The 19,119-nt window shown below is 40.4% G+C and overlaps 2 protein-coding genes across 2 annotated transcripts; both read right to left on the bottom strand.

Annotated features, from left to right (window-relative positions):
• Nucleotides 1–288: 288 nt before the first annotated feature.
• On the bottom strand, nucleotides 289–5,198 carry LOC143137692 (cytochrome P450 2B4-like). The gene is made up of 9 exons (XM_076297992.1): nucleotides 5,037–5,198; nucleotides 3,653–3,815; nucleotides 3,291–3,443; nucleotides 2,842–3,002; nucleotides 2,457–2,643; nucleotides 2,041–2,166; nucleotides 1,765–1,952; nucleotides 1,044–1,185; nucleotides 289–878 (listed from the first exon to the last, which is right to left on the bottom strand). Exons 1-9 carry the CDS (start codon nucleotides 5,196–5,198, stop codon nucleotides 688–690), a joined length of 1,473 nt encoding a protein of 490 aa, XP_076154107.1. The 3' UTR covers nucleotides 289–687.
• A 6,835-nt stretch (nucleotides 5,199–12,033) lies between these two features.
• On the bottom strand, nucleotides 12,034–17,266 carry LOC143137693 (cytochrome P450 2F2-like). The gene is made up of 9 exons (XM_076297993.1): nucleotides 17,096–17,266; nucleotides 15,094–15,256; nucleotides 14,833–14,985; nucleotides 14,327–14,487; nucleotides 14,023–14,196; nucleotides 13,614–13,752; nucleotides 13,000–13,187; nucleotides 12,466–12,607; nucleotides 12,034–12,224 (listed from the first exon to the last, which is right to left on the bottom strand). The coding sequence occupies exons 1-9, from the start codon at nucleotides 17,255–17,257 to the stop codon at nucleotides 12,034–12,036; spliced, it is 1,473 nt and encodes a 490-aa protein (XP_076154108.1). The 5' UTR covers nucleotides 17,258–17,266.
• Between the last annotated feature and the right edge of the window lie 1,853 nt (nucleotides 17,267–19,119).

Here is a 19,119-nt window from a genome sequence, read left to right as displayed (position 1 = left end):
TTTGTATTACTTTTTGTTTTTATCAGTAATTGAATTTAAACACATTTGGTGATCATAAAACAGTTGTTGACAGCCTGTGATCCATTTATTGATACAGTATTAAAACATAGAAAATATACCATACATGAACCCAATGCCAGAGTGTCCAAGAATAAAAATGTTTGACAAATACAACAAAAACAAATATATCCACAAATGTGAAAAAAAAAAATGAGAGTAATGTCTTTGAAAGGTGGTAAGACATTCTTTAGACAACAGCTAATATGTCTGATTTTGTCCTTTAAGCCATTGCATTTTGATTAAGTTACACTTCATTTCTTGAACATGTGGATTATGTTGTCAGGCATTTTACATTATTGTCAGCAACAACACTGCAATAAGGGTTGTAGCAACAAATAAAACCAAAAAATCACATCCATTAAAACGAATGTGTTGTCCCTATCTGGACACAGAGATGGTTTAAAAACAACGCAAGTTGTGTTATTTTCAACACATTTTGTGTAAAAAATAAAAAAGGAAACAACACAAACTTGTGTTGCCCTTATCTGGACACAGAGATGTGTTAAAACAACGCAAGTTGTGTTGTTTTCAACACAATAATTTTAAGAGTGAGATGCCTGAAAGGTGAACCTGGAAAAGGCAACAGACACCTAATTGCCCTCAAGTAGATCAACAGAGCAAAACCCATTAGTTCACTGCCTCCCTCAGGTGGACAGTAACATGGTACTGTTTGGGTGCCTGTGTGATTCCAAACACCTTGCTGTAGTCAGGAACACCCTTTTCCTCTGGCCAGACCAATCGGAAGCGACGCAGCATTGTGACCAGGATGAGGAAGAGTTCCATGCGCGCAAGCCCCTCCCCCAGACACATGCGAGAGCCTGTGTTTACAAAAAAAGATGCACTGCTGTAGAAGCCATTGGTTTTATGACTAGGTTCCTCAAAATTCTAAACAAACCCAGTGATTGAAGACTTGAAGTAAGACTTATTTATAGGAGTGCAGTACCATTTCCAACAATGTCAGAAAGAATGACTGAGTGTTCTACCTGTAGAAAAGGGCATGAAGGCGTCAGGTTTGACAAACTCCCCAGTCTCATTCAGGAAGTTCTCAGGGTTGAAGTCCTGAGGGGACATCCACTGACCCTCCTCATGTAGTGCTGAGGATAGGAAAGGAATGATCATCGTGCCCTGAGGAGAGAGAGAGAAAGAGAGAGAGAGAGAGGGGGAGAGAGATAGCAGTGAAAGGACAGTGACCATCAAGGATCCAATTGTATCAGTTACATTACATGTGGTGATATGTTCACCAAGGTTTAATCATCAAGGTAACAAGGATTAAAGGGCCGTTCACACAAACAATGATAACTTTAACGATAACGCTAAAAAATTATCGATCAAGCTAATATGAATAACAACGTCCACACATAAACTAAAATGATAACGACATGAAGAACGATATAGTTGGAGATCACTTTCAGAACGATTTTGAGAGTGACAAAAAGCTGACAGCCAATCAGAATCCATCAAATTTTAGCCATCACATTCTTCAACATGAGGAGATACTTTTCTTTATTGTTGGTCAGTATGGATGCTTTTATCGTTATAGTTATAGTTATCTTTATAGTAATCGTTCCTTGTGTGAACGATTATTTCTCTATTCTTGTCATCCTCTATGCATTTACTACAAGAAAACGTACTGTCGCTAAACAAGAGGTCAATGATAAGGTAGGTGGTAACACACTTTGTTCTGGTGTTAAAAGTGAGTGTTACCTTGGGGATGCTGTAGCCATGGATGTGTGTGTCGGTGGTCGTAGTGTGAAACACACTCAGAGGAACTGTATCAGCTAGTCTTTGGCATTCGTGGATCACGGCCTGGACGTAAGGCATGGACTGGCGATCCTCAAAGCACACCTGCTCACGAGAGCCCAGCACTTCCTCGATCTCCTGGTAGCAGCGTTCTTCACATATAAACACAAATATACACATACATTCCTAATAGCCGCTAGACATTAAACAAAAACATTGTGTTTGACTTTGACCTCATACCCTGTATGTGGGGATGGGTCATGAGGTAGAGTGTTGCTGTCCGCAGGGTATTGGAGGTGGTGTCAGTCCCAGCAATAAAAAGGTCCAACAAAATGGCTACCAGCTGACTATCATCAAAGGAAGTCCCTTTACCTGTCCTCTAAATGACAAACAAATACACACAGTTTGTTTTCTTACAACATTCAGTAAGATATTATCTGTTGATTTTGGTCACTTGCTCCTTTCCTCTGTCAAGAAAACAATCTGTGCTGATTTTCCTACCATACCCTTTTTAAAATCTCTATTATTGCAATGTATGTATTTGATTGATTGGTTGGTTTGTTGATTAATTGATTTAACATCTACAGTATGCAGATAGTAAGTAGATAAAAGTAGATTTTTAAACCTCACTCATATTTGTGTTTGCCTTGTCATACTCCACACACTCACTTTCTCCATCTCATCCAGATAGCTATCAATGAAGTCTCTTGGCTGTCCTGAAGTCCACGAGTCTTTGTGTTCAGAGATCATTTTTCGTATGTGGTTTTTCAATCGCCTGGTTAAGTCAAAGGCCCGATTAAACGGAAGAGGTAAACTCCTTGTGAAAGGGGCAATTTCATAGATCTGCATTGGGAGATAGCAAGAAGAGATACATGTGTAGTGTTATCACTGAGAGGTGATCTTAGCGTAAATATGAAGGTAAACAAAATATAAAAAATATACCAAAATATGATTCTGTAGTGTTAGACACTTAATTTTGTTTTTTCATACAAAATGTTATGCCAAACAATGGAAACAAATACAAGTTAAAAAATTAAGTACCATAGCCCAAGGGTCTAGGACTAACTTTGTCAATTCTACCATCATGACAATGAGGCTCTGAAAGTAGGTGTTGTTATAGTCAAATCGTGACCCAAAAATAATGGAACAGATTATGTCCGAGGCAGCATAGTGAAAAAGATACTGAGGATCCATGGACTTCCCTGCAGAGATAAAAGTGAATATGAAAAACTGAATATGTGTTTGAAATAGAGAAAGTCAAACATTTTCTAAAGCTTTGTTTAAATTTGTCAGAAAAATGGCACAGGTAATAGACCAGGATATTGAGCTGTCAAGGTATGCACTTTCATTGTTACCGTCCGTCACTTCACACACACCCATTAAATGGAATGGAAAGCTGTCTGACCCAGATAGGCATGCACATTTTTCTGTGATGTGGACCCTAAAGGGGTCAATTAAATCAGTGGATTGAATGTTTAACCCTTGAGTACCTGCATGCTTCTCTAGCTCAGCACAGATGTTTTGGGTTTCTTCTAGAATCTTCTCCTCCATAGTGTGTTTCCCCATCCCAAAGTTGCGCAACGTGGTCAGGGCGAAGCGCCGATGCTCCTGCCATGCAGGGCCATGATCTGCCAGGATCACACCTAAATACATAAAGCACAGTGACGCCTCACATCAACATTTTTTGAAAAACACAATCTGGAACATGTACTTACGGCAGTCATGAGAAAGCATCGTTCCATTGGAAGAATTAGTGTGTGTGTGTGTGTGTGTTGCCTTGCCTTTTTTGCATTGCATGTGTGCATATGTTGCCTTGCCTTTTTGCATTGCATGTAAGCATGTGTTGTCTTGCCTTTGCTTTGTTGTATATGAGAAACCAACGTATGATTTGGCCGTCCTGAAAACTCAGTGGCTTTAGAGACCAATGCTTCTCTGATGGCCTTCTGACCAGCCAACACCACCGTAGGACGAGAACCAACATAAAGACTGAAGACAGGACCATAGCGCTCTGCCAACTAAACATAGACACACACACGCACACAAACATACACACACACACACACATACACATTCACATATAAGGAGCCAGCACAAGAAAACACAAATTATAATCTCGTATTACATTATGGAACTAATAGCTGTGTACAATACATATCACATTGATACAGTCCAAAGAAGACAGAAGACAGTTAACCATGTATTTTGGATAACTGAGTTATATTTGTTTCCTTTAAATGCAATACATATGCTACAGTAACCGAATGTTGTCTTATGTTATTTTCCTCTAAATTGTATTGCTGCTTGGGTATTTCACTTTGTGTTCTATTGGTTGTGCAGATGATTTTTGTCAAAAAAGTTAAACAAAAATATGTCACCCACAATTATTGGCACCCCTAAAAAATCTTAATGTAACAGAAACATTTTCCTATTTATATTAAATGTCTTTAAAGCTGCAGTCGGCAAAACATTTTTGATCATATTCAGTCAGTTTTAGGGGGAAAAAAACGCGCTTCTACCTCCACCTAGAGCCTGTTATTTGTTTTGCAAAAATCCACAGCTCCCGATTCCTCTGGTCCAATCAGCGCAGGGCTGTCTGAGATCTGACTGTCAATCACAGTCTGGTGCACACGCACTGACGCGCACAAACTCAATGGGAGGGGGAGTGGGGGAGGGGCATGAGAGTTGTAAACATTCACATAAACATTTAGGCTAAATCCACTCAATCTGCCAGACTTACCGACTGCAAGTTTAAGTTAATCAGAGTGTCTGTGAATAATTGTCGGAGACATATATTTATTAAAAATATTTATTTCTTTATGAGATTTTCCTTTTTCTCAGAACACATTTGCTTCCCTTCAAGGTTGTTTTTTTTTTCCTCATTGTTTTCATTGTGTGACTATAGACCCTTCAAGAGAGTTCCATTATCAGCATCATAGTTGGCCCCTACAAGACTTGTTTTTGTTGTTGAAAGGGTCTATAATAAATCATCAAGAGATTCTTTTTTATACCTGTTTTTAGTCAACTTTACCAAGGGTGCCAATAATTATACAGGGCACTGTAAATCACTGTAATAGGTATCAGTCATCAGCGACATCACAACAGCAAAGTGGCCTCATAGATATACAAACAGGAGAGCAATGTATGTGTGTCTACCTGTGGATTGAGAGTGTGTGTGTGTGTGTGTCTTCACATTTTTGAAACTCTTTAGTGTGTCTTTATCTATAGGTGCTCCTTACCTTATCCAAAGTCTTTAGTGGCTGGTGTGGGTTGATCTCCAGCAGGTTTCCCAGCAGAGGAAGTGCTCTGGGTCCAGGAGGAAAGTTCTTGGGTCTTCTCACCCTGAAGAGGAAGAAGAGGAGGACGACTCCAAACCACAACAGCAGCACAGGGATCAGCATGGTCTCTCTCTCTCTCTCTCTCTCTCTCTCTCTCTCTCTCTCTCTCTCTCTCTCTCTTTGTGTGTCTGTGTGTGTGCGTGTGGCTCAGTGTTCGCAAGTCACTCCACTTAGTTTAACCGGTGAGCAGTAAATAGACTTTATATAACAAAAAGAGAGAGGCCAGGTGAGGTGGACAGCGGCTCACTCCCATGAAGAAAGATAAAGAGAGGGGACGGGAGGGGTGGGGTGGACGGATAGAGGAGAGTGGAGGGAGGGAATGTTGTGTTAGATCAATATCAGTGACTCAGCACTGGCACTGGTGGAATCATAACAGCTTGTTCTGAATGTAGCCTACAGGTGTGTGTGTATGTAGCCTACAGGTGTAAAAAATAATCAATACGTTTTTGGTTGCTACCTCTATATTAGCAATTATTTTGGAATTTGATTTAAGCATGGACAGGTAATGTGTGGGAGAGAGAGAGTAGTAGTTAGGCAGAGTAGGCAATAGTCGGGAAATGACCTCAGGTAGGACTCAAACCTGGGTTTGCATGTCGTATAGCACACCAAAGCTACATCTAGATAGATAGATAGATAGATAGATAGATATTCATCCTGAAGGAAAGTTTAGGCATCCAGTAGCTTAGACAACCATAATACAACAAACACACAAACACACATATGTCACATGCATAAACATCACTCACAGAAATGTAAAGAGATATCAAACTGTGAAGTGATTACAAAGGTCTGATATGGACTGACCGTGATAAGGTACTATGGTAGAGTGTGTGCAATGGTGGTAAAGCAAAAGTGAACAGCGCAGGAATTGAACAGTCCGATAGCTTGCTTATTAATAAATATTAACTATGACTATGAAAAGACAAGAATGTAAACATAATACAATTGCTTGACAAACAAGAAAGAAAAAATATAAGAACAATATATAGCAGGGAATAAGTTATCAGATGTAGATGGTATGACGACAGTCTAAATTGTGTATGGGCTAATATAGGCCCTATAGGACAGTCAAGTGTACAACAGACAAAGTGGCATAATAAAGCATCTGCTCTATAGCTTCCATAGTCTGATCATTTTTTGGTCAAAAATGTTGGTCTTTTTCTTTTTTTTTTTTTTTTTAAATTGTATCACAGTTATGCCCACCACCTTTGATATTCACATCTAACACAAACTTTTTTTTTTTATCTAACCAAAATAAGAAACAACTTCATGATATGCTGTTGTAGTGTAGTGTTGCTTTGAGTTAATTCTGTGTGGACTCCCTGCAGTAGCAGTTCAGCAGAGTTCATTCACTATTGAACTTGTTCAGACTGTCAGGCCTAGCCTGCTGTATGTTGTCTTGACCTTTTCAAAATTGAAAATGAACTGATGTATTCAAGATTCATTTTCAATTGCCTGGCTACAATCCTGAAAGAGCCACCACAAATTACTCACATGTATATTTTTTGTAGTTTCTGAGTACTTGAACTTGAGTAATGAATTTTGTGCAGCAATTCAGTTCAAATTAAATTGGTTATCATAAAACAGTTATCGGCATTAATTTGATCTATTTATTGATAATACAATATTCATTCTAGAAAAATACATCAGTCAGGAGACACACTGCCAGTCTCTTACAATAAAATGTGTATACAACAAATATATAATATATAAATAATATTTGAAAAGATTTGTTATGCTGTTGAAGTGTCTTGCTTTCAGTTCATTTGATCTCTGTGGGCATTCAGCTTAACAGTTATAGCAGTTCAGCAGAGTTCATTACCTAAAACAAACTCTGTTGAACTTGGTCTGACACTCAGGCCTAGCCTATGTTGCCCTGGCCTAAATGTAGGCAACTGTAGATCAGTGGACCTCGTTCAGTTGACCTTTATCTCAGTAAGATAACGTTGTTTATCAGCAAGGGAGAGTGAAGCAGATACTGTGGGTGCAGATCATAACTCTATCTGCACGCGTCCTCTGTCCTCGGTCCTCCTGCTTGTGCCCCGGGAGTTGTTCAAAGCTTGACTTCCTCAAGGATGTCTCATTTGTCTAATTGCTACCAGAGGAGATGAGACAAGTCCCCTCACTCGGTGGCCATGTTGGTAACGCACTTTTGGACAGGTATGCCTCGAAGTGGCTGGTTCCAGATTCCAATAGCCTACACCTCCCAATAGTGACAAAAGAACTTCAACATTTTCCTATTTACATGCTGTGATTTGTATAGTTACAGTTTGTGTATAAATAACAATGTCAAACGAGACACAGCCATTTTTATAAGCATATGCATACTTGGAACTATGTTTTCATTCAGGCAAAGCACTGCTCCTTGGGGTTTGAAGAAGTAACACAGCAGCTTTTCAGGTGCTGCCTGTGAGGGTATGTATCAACTTATCTAACTCTGGGGAATATGGTGAATAAACTAAAGTCCCAAAAAGTCCCTTTAAAAAAATATCTCCCTGCAAATCGCTAAAATAAGCTTAAAAAGGACAATTAAGCAGTTGGTTAATGGGAGGGGCAGGATTGGTGTAGACAACCGCCATATTGGCATTATGATCTAACCCTATTCTATGGAGGATTCTTTGAGTACTATGTTTCCTTATTAGAAAGCCTCTGATATAAGGTAGGCATAAAATGCTACACAACTATTATTGGCTATACTGTATTATTTTTGTGTGGAGCAAACAAGACTATTTTCAAGAAAGATGTGTTTTAGTTGATGACTCAGCTTTGAGACTCAAGACTCAAGTCTTTGTACAATCATGTCACATTTTATTCAAAGTTTCATAAACAAATAAACCATCAACCAAATAGACTTTTATCAATATAAATCACCATTCCTCCACCACCAAAGTAGTTCGTCAGAAATAATGGTTGCCAGCAAGGCACCTAACCCTAACCCTCGCCTAACCCTAGTGCCTTCCATGCAGCGCTGCCTGGAAGACAACGTTGGTGACTTATTAGACTATTGCTGCATCAACTACCTGAAACATGTCTTACATTATGATTGTGAGCAACCATGCCCAGAGCAAAAAAAAGACTGCAACTTACAGGAGAAAGAAATAAGAATACAAATTACTTAATTCAACCATTTCCATAATGATGCTGGAGTCCAATATTTCTTAACATGCTTTTACCATTCTATGATTTCCCTGTCCAAACAATACATAGCCTTTGTGTAATCCCAATAGTTGTAGAATCCTCAGTTATCTCAAAGGTGTTATCTGGAGATTCTTTGTGTAGTTTAGCACCATAAATAATAATAGAATTTCAAGAAACTGGTTTAACATGATGTCAAAAATGCCATAGTCTGTGCTCTTCAGAGGTGCTTTCAAATTCGCAAACATAGGCGAACGTTTGCGACGTTTTGTTTGCCTTGAGTTTTCTGCGAATGTTTGCAAAAACTCGCAAATAGTTTAAGGAGGTAGTTCTCGGCAAACATGTTGGGAGTTGGACTGATAGTTAACTTTCAGATGGAATGTTTACTCAAATGTATCTGTTCATACAAACATGTTCACTACGAACATTCAACTCTGTTCGAGGAATTCGAAAGCAGCTCAGATATCCACTAAAGTTAGCGTGCAAACTAGCTAGCGTCAGACCAGCTCTCATGTAAAACCACATTGTACCATGCGTGGTGTTGTATCAAACAGTCCATGGAGGAGTATCATGTCATGTGGCTGTGTTCAAGACAACTCAGAACCTACTAAATTATACTTAGCTCCTTTAAAACTATTTTAGTAAAGTAAGGGACCGTTCGTTATTTATAAACGGGGTCACCGGAGGAAAATAGGGGAGGGTCATGTCTTTTTATTCTTTGTTGAGGGGAGGGTCACCTAACTTTTTTTTGTCTAGGAGGGGGGGTCACCCATCTTTTGTATTAATGAAAACAGCAAAAAAACAGCAAAAAAATTTGATTGTTGATTTCTGTCGTCATATAACGTTCTCTTTCGTTCCATAGCTCTGTCAACATTGAACAATGAAAATAAGGGAGATTTCCCGGGTTTCTCACGCAAAATACGGAAAATGTCAACATCCGTCCCCATTAACGTTGGAAGGGTTGGAGCAACAAAGTAGCCTACTTTATTCATGCCTAACAGCCTATCCATTTGGTCAACTTTATCCAGCCATAAAAAAGCTAAATTTAACTTTGGTTTACTTGTAGTTTACCGTGTAGCCTAGCCTAACTTTAAACAGTGTGCATGCTTATAAAGCATACTTGTGCTTCATTCATCCACACATCCAGCTCCTAACGTTCAAGCATTTCTACCAATTGACCTTGTTCCTGCCCATCTCTAGCTTTGCTGTCTCCATCCTTTCTGTTTTTGTTGTTTGCAAAAAAATATATAGTAGGCCCTATTTATTGGTAACCAGCAACAAGTGCAATTTGTTAATCGCTGTCATTCTCTCTCCTGCCAACAAAAATGTGTTACGTTCCAAGTAGCAGTGCGTAATTCTGCTTCATAAAGTTGAACAAATACATTGGTCATATAAATAGCCAGTTTATGGTCTACAGTGTAGAGTTGGTAAGTTATGTGTAGCAGGATTAATGGGTGGAGTTCCTTTGTAATTGGCTAGCCAATTGGTTTACCTGGTCACACTATAAAATGATAGGTTGAGTTCGCTTAGGCAAACGCCTGGACTCTTGCCTTTGCCACTTCCCGTTACGCCCCCCTTCTGCCTGGTTGCCGCACCGTCAGTCTTTGCCGCACTCCTCTGGCGACATATATGGTTCTCTCCGCCAACCACACTAGGAAAGACGAATCGCTACAAATCATTGTCTGGCTCCGAGTGGCGAGCTGCTGCCTATTTGGAATCACAGGCCTGCGTTGACAATTACCGCCGCCTGGGCTAGCTCATTGCTGCTTTGCTGTGTGATCGTGTGTCCCCCTGCAAACTGCTCGCTGTTTCCTGCTTCTCGTTAGCGTTGCTTAGGCGCATAAGCTAGCGGCAGTGGCGGGTGCAGACACCTTGACATTTACGGCTGGTTAAAGGTGTTATCGTCGTGTGCTTTGTTGTGGCCATAGCCACTAGTCCCCTTCTGCCTTGATGTGTCTGAATTGTGTGCTTTTGTCTTATATTTCTTTATTTTGATTTATACACTGGTGGGAGGCCATTTAGTTAGCTGCAGATCACCAGTGATCATAGTAGCTGGCCTCAGAATTGTAAATTGTATTTTTGTTTGATTTATGGTTTTTGTGTCTTTCTTTTTCTGTCTGTAGTCATTTTGGGGTGTATATGTATGTGTGTGTGTCGGTGTCTGTGTGTGCCTGTGTGTGTGCGCTTGTCCGGGTCTATTGTTAATTCCCGTCTTGTCTTTTCTTAGGAGCTGGGGGCCTAAAAGTGGGGAGGGTAGCTGCTCTCCTGAGGTGGTGGTGTCCTCTTCTTGTGTGCTGTGATCACGTGTGCTCGTGGACTGGTATCCTTCTTGCCGTGTGCGTGTGTGTGGGTGGGCACGTGTGAGTGGTTTCCCAGGATCCCTCCTGGCCTATGGTGACCTCTCTCTCCCCGCCGGTAAGCCTCAGCCCCGATATCCTTCCCCTGTATATGTCAGTTGTTTGTGTGTGGATCTTATTTGTCTTTACTCCTTTGTTACAAATAAACATATTTTTATGGATGGAACCACGTCTCTTTGCCTGCTGAGTAAACGAACTTGTGTGCCATACTCACCCTGTTAAAATTAAATTAATATTTCTCTGGGTGAAATTCCCAGAGTGGCGTAGTCAGGCTAACCAAAAATACCACTCTTGCCACATATGGTAGGCCAACTTGGAGTGAATATACAGGGGGATTTCTTTGGCTCTTAGCCTGGCAGGTGCGCACGTAGACATAGCCTACGGCCGAACACTGCAAGCGCCAATAATTCGTGCTCTCACGACAACCACGTCGTTAACTTAAATAGGCCTACTGTAGGTTAACATCACTCTGAGTTCGCATTCAAGCAAGCAAAACGATGATTTGAATACATCTGTTTCTCTGGAAGGGCAAGGGGTAACAACAGGACAACACAGAGACAGGCCAGAATGCAGGACTAATGTTATGAGAGTATTACAGTAATATGGGATATTCTGGAAAATATTAAAACGGCAATACAGCGGGGAAAAGTTAAAATGATAGGCCTAAACCTGGCATGGTTGGCATGTTAGGTATTTTTCGGTCCCTGTTATTATTTGTGAAATTGTGCAAACGGCCTTTTCAAGTCATTTAAGAAGGAAGGAGTGTAGCAAGCTCCCAAATTGACGCTGAGGTCTGAGAAATTGAGTTTTGGATAATGTTCAGCTTCGGCAGCTTTACAATGACTGAGGAAGCCTAGAGAGTCCATAGCAACAAGTTCATGTGTTGAATTTGTTATTACCCAGTGTGCTTTGTTGAATGGTCTCAATGTTTTATTGTTTTATTTCATGTGAATACTTACTAGAGGAGTAACTTATTTCAAGTAGGCTAATGCAGTTGCAGGAAGTGTGCATTTAGTTTCCATGCTTATTGTGTTTCCACAACAATGTTAGTGAGTAAATCTACTGAAATGGCCACCATCTTGGTGAAGTGTGATGTGTAAGATTAGAAAGCAGAGGGTGAGTTTAGAACGATAGCTTATGGAGATGTGTTTTCTCAGCACTTTATAGCGTGGTCGGAAGGTACCGACAATTGCCCGTGGAGGGTCATGTCTTTTTTGAAAAGACTGCTGGAGGGTCGTTGAATATGTTCTTGCAGGCAGGGGAGGGTCATGCAACTTTTGATTGAAGCACTCAAAATCCCTCCGGTGACCCCGTTTATAAATAATGAACGGTCCCTAAGTAGTCAGTAAAAACATTAAGTTTTACTTTAAAAGCAAACTCTCGAAGAGAAAGCATGTGAGGAGCCATTAGTTCTGGTCTTCTCTCAGGTGGACGGTGACGTGGAATGGTTTGGGTGCCTGTGTGAGTCCAAACACCATGTCGTAATCAGGAACACCCCTTTCCTCTGGCCAAACCAATTGAAAGCGACGCAGCAATGTGACCAGGATTAGGAAAAGTTCCATGCGAGCAAGTCCCTCCCCTGGACACATACGGCAACCTGAGAGAATCAAAGTTAGATTATAGACCTATAGATTATATACCACAATATCATGGATGACCATGTAACCACCATATCATGCATTACCAACCTCATAGTGCACAGTTGAATGGTTTCAAATTTGGGAAAAATGATTTCTTTGCAACAACAGACTAATACAGAAACCTACATATTAGGATTACAATACAATTTTAATATATCTAATCCTATGTATTCTGGACATCTAGTTAATTACATGTACCTGCAGAGAAGGGCATGAAGGCATCAGGTTTGACAAACTCCCCCGTCTCATTTAGGAAGTTCTCTGGGTTGAAGTCATGAGGGGACTTCCACTGACCCTCCTCATGTAGTGCTGAGGACAGGAGAGGAACGACCATTGTGCCCTAGAAAGAGAGAGAGAGAAAGAGAGAGATTGAGAGAGAGAGAGAGAGAGAGAGAGAGAGACAGAGAAATAAAGAGAGAGAGAGAGAAGAAGTAAAATAAAATGTAAATACTTGGTGAGAAACAGCAAGAGCTACAAATGAAAACAAAACAAGCATCGGTACAGTTTAACCTCTAGTGCACCTTGGCCACAGACCACATGCAACCTTGACATTTCACCCCATAACCGTCATTACCTAATCAGTGCATCTAACTTTTGTAGGGATTAACTATGCAGCGTTTGATGAAGATCTGTGATTGTAAATATGTGCATGAGAGAAAGAGATGCAGTGGCAACTCGTGAATCTAGTGATCATCTAAATGACAATGTGGTCAAGGTGATGATGATTATTACCTTGGGGATGCTGTAGCCTTGGACGTGTGTGTCAGTGGTTGTGTTGTGATACAAACCCAGAGGAGCTACATCAGCCACTCTTTGGGCTTCATGGATCACGGCCTGGACGTAGGGCATGGACTGGCGATCCTCAAAGCACACCTGCTCACGAGAGCCCAGCACTTCCTCGATCTCCTGGTAGCAACGCTCTATGTGAACATATACACACAAATTCAGAATCTCAAAATGTGTCTTTACAAAACCAACCAGTATTCAGGTGCTTGACCTCATACCCTACCACTTCGATCCCTGACCCAGTAGGAAAAATGTGGGCTGGGGAAGTGGTTGAGCACTGCTCTCCCATGCCCACATCCACGGCTGAAGTGCACTTGAGCAAGGCACCTAACCCCTCACTGCTCCCCGAGTGCCGCTGTAGCAGGCAGCTCACTGCTCTGGGTTAGTGTGTGCTTCACCTCACTGTGTGTTCACTGTGTGCTGTGTATGTTTCACTGATTCATGGATTGGGATAAATGCAGAGACCAAATTTCCCTCACGGGATCAAACGAGTATACCGGTATATACTTATACTTTACTGCTAGACATAAAAAACAATGAGTTTGACTTTGAGCTCACACCTTGTATGTGAGGGTGAGTCATGAGGTAGAGTATTGCTGTCCGCAGGGTATTGGAGATGGTGTCAGTCCCAGCAGTCAGTAGGTCAAACAACATGGACACCAGTTGACTGTCATCAAAGGTGGTGCCTTTATCTGTCCTCTACAATACATCACACACACACGCACACACATACACAGAGACAGAGAGAGGAAGATAGAGAGAGAGAGAGAGAGAGAGAGAGTTTATAATAAGGATATTCAGTTATTAGATATTGTCTAGATATTTAATGTCTAGATAAATAGACATAATCTATCTATTTTATTCTATCTCTATTTGAGAGAGAGAGAGAGATTAAGTGCAGATTTTAAAAACCTTCCTGTGCACGCATCATATTCACATTTGCGCTCTCATACTGTTCCACAAACTCACCTTCTCTATCTCATCCAGGTAGCAGTCGATGAGGTCTCTAGGCTGCCCTGCAACCCATGAGTCTTTGTGCTTGGCAACCACTTTGAGTATGTGGGCTTTGATCCGTCTGATTACATCAAAAGTCCGATTGAATGGCAGAGGAAGATTCCTTGTGAATGGAGCAACGTCATAGAGCTGTATTGGGAAAGGGAAGAGGCGACTTATGAAGGTAATTGAAATACTGTATCAAACAAGATTTATACTGAAAAAATATAACAGAGCTAAATTTCTTTAAAAACCACAGTATGCATAAAGCATAAATTACCATTGCCCAAGGGTTATAGATTAATTTAGTAAATTCTTCAATCATGACAATGAGATTCTTAAAAAAGGCGTCGTCGTGGTCAAACCGAGATCCAAAAAGAATGGAACAGATAATGTTACAGGCAGCATAGTGGAAGAGATGCTGAGGATCCATAGTCTTCCCTGTGAGGAGAAAGAGAGAGAGAGAGAGAGAGAGAGAGAGAGAGAGAGAGAGAGAGAGAAGGGACAGGAATAGATATTGACATAAGTCTTTTTTTTAAGTATACTTTGCATTGTCCTGTGTTGTGCAGGTGCAGATCATGTGAGACGGCACCAGTTTTACATGTCTGCTAAGGATGTGATGATTTCAGGTGTTGGTCACTTTCACGTGTGTCAGAGGTTTGTCTTGGGAGCTACTAAACTTGTTTAACAATGTTTTACATTTTTATAATATGCACAAAACAATATGCACCCTAAGGGACAAAAACTGCTTGGCATCCTATTGAAATTGTGTGGTAGCTGTGGTACCGGAGTGCCTCTCCACTTCGGCACAGATGTGTTGGGTTTCTTCTAGAATCTTCTCCTCCATGGTGCGCTTCCCCATCCCAAAGTTGCGCAGCGTGGTCAGGGTGAAGCGCCGGTGCTCCTGCCACTTTGGACCATAATCTGCCATAGACAGTCCTGAGATACAGACAAACACATTTGAAATCGTGTGCAAATACACCAATCACACAAAATCAATTTGAAGTTAGTATGTGTGTGTGTGTGTGTGTGTGTGTGTGGCTTTACCTTTGCATTCCACTATATGACAAATCAACATGTGATTTGGTCGTCCTGCAAACTCACTGGCTCTTGTGACTAAAGACTCTCTGATGGCCTTCTGACTGGCCAACACCACCGTAGGATGAGTACCCAAGTACAGACTGTAGACAGGACCATAGCGCTCGGCCAACTACACACACACACACACACACACACACACACACACACACACACACATAAAAATAATATCATGCAATACCAATAAATACACAAGACACACATACACATATTATAGCAGGCCTACTTTAAATGTGCAGCTTTGATATGAGAAATGAATCTAAGGTATACCTTACGCCACTTCAAAAGCAGAGCTGTGTAGATGTTCGGCTTCAGAAATTAAAATTCCTGCCTAAAATTTGCTCCAACCATTCACTAAATCAGCTGGATCTAAATAGTACATCTTCTTAGCCAGATAGATCAGTTAGTTAGTGGAATCACCCCTGAGACCTACATAGACCTATGTCCTCTGTAGTGGACATAAGTTGAAGATGTAGGCTACAGTATACTCCTTTACCCCTTTGAGCTATTCTATCAATTCCTGTGGTCTTTTAGGACATCCTGGGCATCCTGGACATAAGAGGACATCCTGGGCTTTCTAATGATATATCATGTGATTGGCTGGGTTGCTGGGAACCTCCTCTTTCTTTTTCTCAAAAATGGCTGACATCAAAACAAGCACATTTTATGGAAGGAGGAGAGATAGAGAAGTCAAATATTGTCTTCTTATTAAGCATTTATTATGATGTGATATATGTTCTTGTTCATGGAAATATCAGGAATCATATGATTAATTTTGAAAGAAGTGAAGTTATTTACATGTTGAAATAATAGTGACTATGAATGTCCATTATAATGGACACCAGGACCAAAATACTTTGGGAAATTTAGGAGATAATTTGTATAGGATGAATGAGGGGGTCAGATTTGGAGCTGATAAGTGAGTGAAACAGACCTATGAACATGTGCCTCAAGAAGATGGGGAAGAAGAGTAAGACTAAAAAAAGAATTATCGCAGATGAAAGAAAAACATGAAAATGAAACGAACAATCCAGAAAAAATAAATAAAACTGTCCAAAAAGGCAAATAAAATAGTCTAGAAAAATAAATAGCCTTTTCCCTTATATTTGTTTAATCTTAATTTAATACCACTACAAGCATAATTTGTCAATTTTTGTGGTTAGCTTTTCATACTAAAACAGTCCTTTTGTCCACCACAGTGGACATGCTATAAAAATAAAAATAAAAATAAAAATGGTAAGATGTGTTTTTAATCCTAAATAGATAGGAAATCACAACAAAAAAGAAATTGGAGGACACTTTTTTTTCTTGATTCTCAGGAGGATATTAAGTGCACAGGTAGAACCAATAGACCTTTTTCCCAGCAGCCATTTTGACATGAAATAGTAGGACAAAGGTGTGACTAAATATGTTAATGAAGTAGTCACAACTTTGAGAATGCTGCTGTGAAAAAGATCCATATACTTTTACTTTCTGAAGCCAGACTTTTAAACTTCTGTTTAAAAGTTATTGCTCAAGGTATGGTAGGTATTGCGTGTTGATAAAAAGAGTTTATTAGCCTCAAACTGCATCAGTTAAGTTTGTGTTACATAGTACTACCATTTAAGCTTCACTCACAACCTCAAATTTGAGCCCATAGCTGTTTTCAAGATTGCCATTTTAATTGGCATTGCACAAAATATGGAAATACACTGTCTTGTGTTATGCTTCTTGAAAGTCAAGTAGTGTCCATTCACCATGTGACAGTGCAAGCTACCTTCAGCAAATATAATGTTGATTATACAAAAGATTTATACATTGACATATATGAACTCTCTTAATACAATTTCACACAGTTCAAAAGAGTGAGGGCTGTAAAAAAAAGAAAAGACCAACAGCATGATATTGACATTTAGAGTTTATATTGCATTGTATTTGCTTTACCTTCCTGAAATAATGTTGTTGTATTTACCTTCTTGTAACTCTTCAGTGGCTGGTGTGAGTTGATCTCCAACAGGTTTCCCAGCAGAGGAAGTGCTCTGGGTCCAGGAGGAAAGTTCTTGGGTCTTCTCACCCTGAAGAGGAAGAAGAGGAGGAAGACCCCAAACAAGAAAAACAGCACAGAGATCAGCATGGTTACTGCCTGTGTGTGTGTGTGTGTGTGTGTCTGCTCAAATTCCCTCAGTTCCCTCTATTTAAGCCCAAGTCCAGTCCATGTGTGTATGTGTGTGTCAGTATCGCCCACTTTACACCTGGCATTAACATGAATCTTGGGTAATCTGATCACAGGGGGACAAGAGTTCACATCTGGTATTAGAATGTGTTTTGGGGAGTCACTTGTGATCACATCTCACACCCAAACTCTTTGATCAGTGGACTTCATTCACCTGACCTTTACCTCAGTAGGATAACATTGTTTATCAGGAAGAATGAGTAAAATACTATACTCTAATGTGTGTCTGTGAGTGATAGAAAGATAAAATAAGGGATAACTGATATGTGTGATGGACGCAGATATGACACATATTGGGTGAGGCCAACAAGGTTGGATCATTTTCAAGAAAGATGTGTTTTGGTTGATGACAAGTCTTTTTTTTTGTAATCATGTCACATTTTATTTCAACTTCCCCCATATTGCACTCAGTTTATAATGAAACAAACCGTCAACCAAATAGATTTTTGGATTTTGATTATTGCATTTCTAAACTAGATGTACCGCAGAGCGGTACAAAATATGACCACCGCCCAGTCAAGCACATTTTTTCCACAAAAAGAAATCACGCTGAAAGGCCTATATGATTCTAACTGTCTCACTAAATTGCATTATCCACACTCAATTCTCACTGGTATCTGCTAGACAACAAGTACAAAAACATGATTAGTTCATAGATTTCACATGTAAAATTTATTTTATACAATCCCACCTCCATCTTGCCTGTTTATAATTCTGAGAAATTCTTGATTGTTTGTGTTATGTTTATGTTATGTGTGTGTGTGTGTGTGTGTGTGTGTGTGTATGTGTGAGTGTGTGTGTGTGTGTGTGTGTGTGTGTTGGTGTGTGTGTGGGTGTGCGTGCGTGCTTGTGTTTGTGCCTGAGGATGTGCCTGTGCATGCAAGCGTACATATGTCTACTGTGTGAGTATGTGTCATACGTAAGATTACTGTGAATGTATGTGTGTGTGTGTGTGTATCTGTTTGTGCACATGTGTGCACATGAAATGGTTTAACATGACCCCTGGAGGCAAACATACGGAAAAAAATGGTCATCCTAGGCCCTACAGTTCTCAAGATATTCACAGAGAACTGTGTCTGCCCTACCCTCCTGCCCTACCCTCTACGGTCCAGTCCAGCGAGGGGGCTACAGATCAAAACGAAAAATGACGGTTCCATGCTATCCATGTGGGGTTACATGCCCATCAAGTTTCGTGTACCCCGGTCTTTCAGTGTCCCGGGAATCCTTGTTGGTGTACGTCACTAAATGTACACATAAATTATTTTATTGTAAGGCCCCCCATGAACGAAAGTACACAAAACTTGGCATGCATTCGGAGGGTGTCATAATGATCCTACACTTTTAATTTCGTGCAGTTTTAACCTTGTCAGCCAGAGATATTGTGATGAAAACACCTACTTTTTTGCTTTTTAATTTTTAACTAGGTGGCGCTATACATGAAATAAGTGGTAATGGGATGGGTTGACATGCCCCCTTAAGACCAACATACATAAAAAAGGTGGACCTCCTAGGCCCTACGGTTCTCGAGATATTCACAGAAAACTGTCTCCGGCCACCTACAGGCCAGTTGGTGTATAGTAACATAAATTAATTTATTGTGTGGCCCCCCATGAACGGAATTCCACGAAACTTGGCGTGCATACAGAGGGTGTCATAATGATCCTACACTTCCAATTTCGTGCAGTTTTGACTATGTTAGGTCACAGATACCTGCGATTATAACACCTCATTTTTACTTTTTTGTGTTTAACTAGGTGGCGCTA

This window comes from Alosa pseudoharengus, unplaced genomic scaffold, assembly GCF_046254945.1.
Source record: "Alosa pseudoharengus isolate Yale_2024_CS ecotype anadromous, Long Island Sound unplaced genomic scaffold, YU_APseudo_1.1 YU_APseudo_1.1_scf_21, whole genome shotgun sequence".
NCBI classification, from domain to species: Eukaryota; Metazoa; Chordata; class Actinopteri; order Clupeiformes; family Clupeidae; genus Alosa; species Alosa pseudoharengus.
Note: the sequence above shows the minus strand (reverse complement) of the source record. Positions and strands in the feature narration are given on the sequence as shown.

Excerpts from the sequence above, each read along its gene's own strand:
- LOC143137693 (XM_076297993.1), bottom strand. The coding sequence starts at position 17,257 with ATGCTGATCTCTGTGCTGTTTTTCTTGTTTGGGGTCTTCCTCCTCTTC. Across the intron at positions 14,197-14,326 it reads TCTATAACCCTTGGGCAATG|CTCTATGACGTTGCTCCATT; the intron begins GTAATTTATGCT and ends TTCCCAATACAG. Across the intron at positions 12,608-12,999 it reads AAGGCTACAGCATCCCCAAG|GGCACAATGGTCGTTCCTCT; the intron begins GTAATAATCATC and ends CTCTCTTTCTAG.
- LOC143137692 (XM_076297992.1), bottom strand. The coding sequence starts at position 5,198 with ATGCTGATCCCTGTGCTGCTGTTGTGGTTTGGAGTCGTCCTCCTCTTC. Across the intron at positions 3,003-3,290 it reads TGAGCTAGAGAAGCATGCAG|GGAAGTCCATGGATCCTCAG; the intron begins GTACTCAAGGGT and ends TTATCTCTGCAG. Across the intron at positions 2,167-2,456 it reads GGAGAAAGTGAGTGTGTGGA|GGACTTCCTTTGATGATAGT; the intron begins GTATGACAAGGC and ends GGACAGGTAAAG.